This window comes from Hypanus sabinus, chromosome 3 (assembly GCF_030144855.1).
Source record: "Hypanus sabinus isolate sHypSab1 chromosome 3, sHypSab1.hap1, whole genome shotgun sequence".
NCBI classification, from domain to species: Eukaryota; Metazoa; Chordata; class Chondrichthyes; order Myliobatiformes; family Dasyatidae; genus Hypanus; species Hypanus sabinus.
The window spans coordinates 8,019,491-8,027,278 of NC_082708.1; the positions used below are offsets into that span (position 1 = coordinate 8,019,491).

The window sequence follows — 7,788 nt, forward strand, 5'->3', positions numbered from 1 at the left end:
AGCACTGACAGGCAACTCCTGAGATGTTACTGGTGCCAAACTGCATCAGTTTCTGCCAATCCTTTGGGTTCATCAGACACGTGGAGAAGGGGAGCTTGCTGCATGGGAACAGCTCGCTCTCCACATTGTACTGCCCTGGCTTGCGTATCTAGACAGCTAGGATGCAACATCCACGGTCGACCCTGACCGACGGAGGCCTCATCACATTTCATTAGGGGTCCGAGATACAATACGTCAAAGACTAACAAATTTCTACCATGGAGAGCATTCTGACAGGTTGCATCACCATCTGGTACAGAGAGGCTAATCCAATCCTTCGGAACCACTCCAGAATCTAGTGATTCATGAAAGATTACTACTAAAGCCTCCATAAGATTTGGCCACCTCCTTCAGAAGCCTGGAGTATAGTCCATCTGGTCCAGGTGACTTATCCATCTTCAGACGATTCAGCTTCCCAACCTCCTTCTCCCTAGTAATAGCAACTACACTTACTTCTGCTCTGACATGCTTGACTTCCTGGCATTCTGCCAGTGTCTTCCACAGTGAAGACTGATGCAAAATACTCATTCAGCTGCTGTTTGTGTTGTTCTACTGAACAGTGAGGGCATAACTATGTTGGTGTAGGAATGTGTGGAGACACTTGCAGGCTGTCTCCCCAACACCCCCCGCCCCCCAGCACTTCCTTAGGGGTGTTAGTCGTTAAAGGAGTATAAGCTGGCAGGTGATAGGTGAAACCAGGCGAGGAGAAAGGTGGGTAGGTGGGAGAGTGAAGCGAGGGAGAAGTTGGGAGATGATAATTGGAAGAGGTAAAGGGTTGAAGGAGGAAGCTGACAGGAGAGGAGAGTGGAGAAAGGGAAGGAGGAGCGGCACAAGAGGAAGGTGAGGAGAAGAAAAGGGGTGAGAGGGGAACCAGAATAGTGAATGGAAAGAGAGAAGGGAAGGGAGGAGAAATTACTGGAAGTTAGAGAAATCAGTGCTCAAACCAACAGGTTGGAGGATACACAGATGGAGTACGAGGTGTTGCCCCTCCAACCAGAGTTTGGCCTCAGTGACAGTAGAAGAGATCGTGTACTGACATGTTGAAAAAGGAGATCCAGCCTTGGTCTCCTTCAAAGGAGGAAGAGCAAAATCAAAGTACATACATGTACGACCATATACAACCCTGAGATTTATTTTCCTGCAGGCATATTCAGTAAATCCATAATAGAATCAAGGGAAGACTGCACTAGGCATTCAACCAGTGTACAAAAGACTACAAACTGTGCGAATGAGAAATAATAATAAATAAGCAATAGAGAACATGAGATGAAGTGTTCTTGAGTGAGTCCATAGATTGTGGGAACATTTCAGTAATGGGGTGAGTGAAGTTATTCCCTCTGGTTCAAGAGCTTGATGGTTCAGGGGTAATAACTGTTTTTGAACCTGATGGTGTGAATCCTGAGGCTTCTGCACCTTCTTCCTGATGGCAGCAGTGAGAAGAGAGGATGATGTAGGTGACGACTGACAACTTTTCATGTAGATGCGCTCACGGGTGGGGAGGGTTTTACCTGTGATGGACTGGGCTGCATCCACTACTTTTTGTAGTATTTTCTGTTCGAGGGCATGTACATCAAAACATGTTTGTGTCAATGGTCACAGTCTGAATTTGATGGGGACTGGGCACAAGATACGGTCAATTATGTCATCTCCCAAGCCAGTCCCTCAAATTGCTTGCCCCACTCCAGAACCAAATTCCTAACCTTCCTCCCCAACCCAACAAAAATTGGTAAGTGACGAAATGTTGTTTAAATGTGTGATTTTAAAGTTAAGGATTACTTTTATTTGTCAAATGCTCTTCAAAATAGTGGAATGTGTCATTTTGCATTAATGATCCACACTGTTTGTGCTGGGGGCAGCCCACAAGCGTCACCATACTTCCGTTGCTAAAGTAGCACACCCACAACTCACTAATCGGCATGTCTTTGGAACGTGGGAGAAAACTGGAGCACCCAGAGGAAACCCACGTGATCACAGGAAGAACATAATCTCCTTACGGACAGTGGCGGAATTGAACCCTGATCGCTGGTACTGTAAAGCATTGTGCTACACTACTTGGATAGAGAGTTATGTTTAGAGCTCGACAGGTCCTTGAGGTAGCATTTAAAACAACCACCTGAATATTAGGGCAATGGATATTCAAGTTTCAAGGTTGGTTAATGGCATATTCGGTACACAAGTGTAAAGGAGAATGAAATAACTGTTACTTTCGATCCAATCCAGCACAAATAAAACAATAACAGAAGAACACTAGAATAAAAAAAATAAACGTAAATACACAAGTTAGCTTATATACATAGATTGATTGGACTGGAGTTGTCCAATAGCAAGTTTCTAAATCGGACATTAGCACTTTGAAAGCAAGCTCTATTCAAAGCTGCCAGGGACATTAGTTGCCTAACATAGCGTAACCTTTAGTATTTGGATATCAATTAGTCATTGGACAAGAGTTGCACAAATCAGTGATTTAAGCAACTCTGGACATCACTGACAAGGTCAGTTTTTATTAACATTCATAATAGGCCTTTAGCTGGGGGTCGACTGCCTTCATGAATCACTGTTGACCGAGCAATAGTTGGTAAGAAGCTGGAGGATTGGGAATTTTATAAAAACAGAAAGCAACTTAAGGAAAGCAACAAGGAGAGAAAAAGGTAATATGATGGCTAGCTGGACAATCAAGATTAAAGGTCTGTAAAGGTTGAATAACTGAAATAAAGCAATCAAATCATATTGTGAAATGCATCGCTTGTGTCAATGACCATCACAATCCGAGCATGTGCCGGGAACAGCCTGCAATTGTTATTGTGGCTCCGATGTTAACATGGCATGCCCACAACTCACTGACCCTTACTAACCCGTATGTCTTTGGAATATGGGAGAAAAGGAAACTCATGTAATATCATGGAAAGTTACAAGGCTGGGTGCTGGGAAGTTTTCAGAGTACTGCAAGTAGGAAACGGGCACAAAACAGGGAAATTGCAATATAGAACTTTACAGTACCTGCCCTTTGACTCAAAGTCTGTGCTAATAAGTGCAAGGCTCCCCATCCCCTATTATATCAACTTTCTCCAGGAGCACCATCGCGAGTGCCCTGTCTGGCTGCATCATAGCGTGGGACGGAAGCCGCAGGGCATCGGATCACAAGGCCGTAGAGGACAGTAAAAATAGAGTTACTAAACACCACAGCACAGATCAGGCCTTTCAGCCCATCTAATCCATGCCAACTATTATGCTGCCTCGTCCCAATGACCTGCACCCAGACCATAGCCCTCCATACCCCTCCCATCCAAACTTCTCTCGAATGTTTAAATTGAACTCACGACCAACTATGCCGGCAGCTCTTTCCACACTCGCAACACCATCTGAGTGAAGGCATTTCCCCTAATCAGAATCAGATTTAACGTCACCGGCATATGCTGTGAAACTTGTAACCTTTGCAGCAGCAGTACAATGTAATACATGATAATATCGGAATTACAAACTGTATATCAAATAGTTCAATTAAATTATTGCAAAAAAATAAATTAATAAAGTAGTGAGGTAGTTCATGATTTCAATGTCCATTCAGGAAGGGGATGATAGAGAGAAAGGAGCTGTTCCTGAGTGTGTGCCTTCAGGTTCCCCGCAATATAGTACTTATTGTACTATTTACTAATCGAGATTCAGTGCGGACCTTGCCTCCCAGTAACCCGATTTAACCCGAGCCTAATCACAGGACAATTTACAATGAACAATTAACGTACTAACTGGTACATCTCTGGACTGTGGGAGGAAACCAGAGCACCTGGAGGAAACCCACATATTCCAGGAGTAGGATGTACAGACTTCTCACAGATGGCATTGGAACTGAACTCTGACGCCGAGCTGTAATAGTGTCAGGCTAACTTCGACGCCACCCTAGTGCCCGCAATGCACTGCGAGTTACGATGAGAAATAACTGAATAAACTACGCACAAGAGGAACAAGACGATGGCGCTCACAGGCTTGTGAGCTGCTCAGAAATCTGAGGGCAGAAGGGAAAAGGCCATTCTTAAAGTGTTTGAACGTTGGGTTAGAAAGTTAATTGCGCTCGTGTATGGGTGAACACTGGCAAGCCCAGGTGTGAGAGGAGGACGGTTGGGTATGGGGCTAGCAACAGAAGCTGCAAAGACCTCGCCCCTGGGAGAGGAAGGGAGGACCTTCCAACACCGAGGAGATGGGTGACACCTGGGGACAACTTGAAAGAATGTCTCGGGGCAACAGACTCTGGAGAGCTGCTGTTGGCACCCTATGCCCTGAAGGGGGGTGGGCTTGGGCAAGCAAATGCAGGCGAGTGGTAGCATCTGGGGTGGGGGTGGGGGTGGGGGGTAGACGCGGATTGGGAGAAAGGGAAGAATAGGGCTTAGGTTTAACTAAAGGGGGGGCAATTGGGATTTGTTAGAAAGTCAGTACAATCTTAATGAGCTGAAGGTTTTTATTTTAATGTTATAGAAATATGGAAGAGGGTTAAGGATTAGCAAAAATTAATGCAGGTTTCTTACAGACCAAGTCAGGAGTAATTATTATAGGGAATGAGGACCGAGTAAACAAATCAAACAGGGCTACACACACACACACAAAATGCCGGAGAACCTCAGCAGGTCAGGCGGCGTCCATGGAAATGATCAATAGCCGACGTCCGGGGCCGAAACCCTTCATCGGGACTGGAAAGGAAGGGGGCAAATACCGGTAAAAAGAGATGGGGGCGGGGGAAGGAAGGAGGACAAGCTCGAAGGTGATAGTAAAGCCAGGTGCCTGGGGGAATTAAACCAGTTATTTTCTGTCTGCCTTCATGAAAGATAAAGAAATCCTCGAATGAAAGAAATTTGCATTAGCGAATGAAAAGTGCGAAAGAAGTTAATGGCTTGTCAGCCAGTAAACCCCTAGGACCTAACGCGGGGTTGACAGAGGCGCCCACGAAGAAAGTAAGACGGCAGGCAAAGCAATCCCATCCCAAACTGCTCTGGAAAGATCCCCCAACATTAGAAGGTGGAAATGTCACTCCACTATGGGGGGGGGGGGGCGGGGGGAAGAGGGGTAGAAGGGAAGGGGTGAACATCTCAACCACTTTTAGCTTGAGGCGACCGAAAAACAAATCACCCGCCCTCTCAATCACATCCCCAAAAACAGACAACAACGTTTTCACCTTAACAAAGCCCACTTTGTGGAAAAATTTAATGTGCACCGCAGCACTCTCCTAGAGGAATAAATCATAGCCGCAATCCATAAAAATACTAATGATATCTCAAAACTAATTAAATATATGCGTTCATGAGATTGCAGTAATTATCAGTGGGCGATGTAAAGATGTGGGGGGAGAGGAGCGAATAAAGCCCATTGTACGAGTTGCCCCCTCACCTCTCAGGACGCCCGACTGGGCTGCAAGTAGAGCTCGCATATCTTCACGTAGTCTGTCCTCTGGATTTAAGCAGGTTAGGGTGCTCACTTAATTAAATCTTACTAATTATGTATCCTTAATTTACAACACTTCAAAGAATGAAAGAAGAGGAGCGGGAGGGAGAACTCAATCTGTTCTTTTAATAGTCGGGAATTCCATTCTCTTGCAGGACAGGGGGCCGCTCCAGGCTATAATGAAATGCCAAGTTAAATCAGCGACGCTTTCAACTTTATATCAAGCACGTTAAACATATGGTTTGTTTTATTTTCAGCGTGCAATAACAGAGAGTGCTTTTTGCCACTGTCTTGGGGAATTAGCGCAATTAAAAAGTTGCCCTAACTGCCACAACTTTGCATTACCCCTACAAGGTCTTAATGGCACAATCCTAAAGCCCCGCCTTCTCGTCCTGCTATTGGTCACTTCGGAGCGGAGAGCACGTGGGTTGACAAGGTACGAATAGGTGGTTCGTTGCGGCAATGGGGCAGCATGTACTTACTTACCCCTTCACGGGGTGGGCAGAATAAGCAGCAAGGTGGAGTTGCTGGGAGCAACTCGAAAAGCGGGAAAGATACATCCCGAAGATGAAGTATTCTAAAGAGCGGATGGAGCAATTGTGGCTGATAAGGAGGTCAAAGACAGAATAAAACTTATAATAATAGAGCTAACATTAGTGGGAAGGTAGCGAATTTAAAGTCCATCAGAATACAATTTAAAAAAGATGTAGAGAGAGAAAAGATTAAATATAAAAGGTAATCCAATCACAAACTGCAGGTGCTGGAAATCCAAGCAACGCATATAAAATGCTGAAGGAACTCAGCAGGCCGGGCAGCATCTGTGGAAAAGAGTGTAGTCGACGGTTCAAGAGCTGGGAGTCCTTGGGCTGGATTCCCTTAAGGTTAACTTGCAGATTGAGTCAGTGATGAGGAAGGCAAAGCATTCAATTCAGGAGTACTAGAATATAACGGCAAGGATGCGATGCTGAGGCTTTCTAATGGCAGTAAGCTAGCCGATAATGTGAAAGAGAATCCAAACATTTCTTTTCACCTATACAAAGAGTAAAAGGCATGATATCGGGCAGCTGGAAAATGACGAAATGATGCCAGAGAGGTAGTATTGGGACAGGAGTGTCTACATAAGGTGATTCTGACAGGAAATGATAAAGTAGTGGTGGTTTGGGGTGTGGAGGGGTGGGTTAGTGGGTGGAGGTGTTGATCAGCCTCACTGCTTGGGGAAAGTAACTGTTTTTGAGTCTGGTGGTCCTGGTGTGGATGCTATGTAGCCTCCTCCCTGATTTGGAGTGGGACAAAGTCTGTGGGACCCTTTATGATGTTATTGACCCTTTACCAACATCTTTCTGTTTGGTAGGTCAGCTGGTGCCGGTGATGCATTGAGCAGTTTTGACTACCCATTGTAGAGCTCTCTTGTCTGCCGAAATGCAGCTCATTGAAGTTGCTGTTTGCAGTTCATGATGTTAATGTGACATGATTCATTCACTGTTTGTGGCCTTGTTCAAAATAGCCTGCAAGGCATGGAAAATCAGGGTCTGCTTTTTTCCAAAACCAACTGACATGACCAACGGGTGCAAGTCGAATGGACTAGACAAGTTAATGGTTCAGCATGGATTAGATGGGCCAAAAGGCCTGTTTCTGTACTATGGTGTTCTGTGGTTCTACGATATCCATGCACTATTCTTTATTGTGAAGGCTTGCTGGCTTTATCAAGTTTAAGTTCAGTTTATTGTCGTTCAACTGTACACATGTATACCACCAAATGAAACAACATTCCTCCAGACCAAAGTGCACAACACTGTACATATAACTCACGCACAACACATAAAGTAATATTACCAGCTATAAATTAACCTCCTCTACACTGCTGAGATCTGACATAAATTGGGAGACTGCTTTGTCGTGCCCTTCTGCTTCATCCGTCAGAAGTGGAACTCACCAGTGGCCAACATTTTAATTCTTATCCCCATTCCTGTTCCAACGTGCCAGTCCCTGGCCATCTCTCCATCCACATTGAGGCTATTCTCAGGGTGGAGGTGCAACACCTCATACCGCATCTGAGTAGCCTTGAACCTGACAGCAACAACACTGATTTCTCCTTCTGTATTTCTTTTCTTTTCCCCTTCTCTTTTCTTCTAATCTTCACTCTAGCCTCTTGCCTCTTCTCACCAGCCTATCACCTTCCCCTGATGCCCCTCCTTCTTCCCTTTCTCCCATTGTCCACTCTCCTCTCCTACTCGATTCCTTCCTCTCCAGTCTTTACCTTTCCCACCCACCTGGACTCGTGTATCACCCTCAAGCTTGTTTCCCTTCACCTCCTTGAGATGT

General features: G+C 45.2%; 1 protein-coding gene across 1 annotated transcript in view; it reads right to left on the reverse strand.

The window, feature by feature from the left end:
* The window catches only part of dgat2 (diacylglycerol O-acyltransferase 2), a 53,323-nt gene extending 47,790 nt beyond the window's left edge, over positions 1 to 5,533 (reverse strand). Inside the window, exon 1 of the mRNA XM_059963667.1 lies at positions 5,413 to 5,533. Within this exon, the coding sequence (XP_059819650.1) occupies positions 5,413 to 5,452 (40 nt within the window). The 5' untranslated portion in view covers positions 5,453 to 5,533. The remainder of the gene's footprint in view (positions 1 to 5,412) is intronic.
* Between the last annotated feature and the right edge of the window lie 2,255 nt (positions 5,534 to 7,788).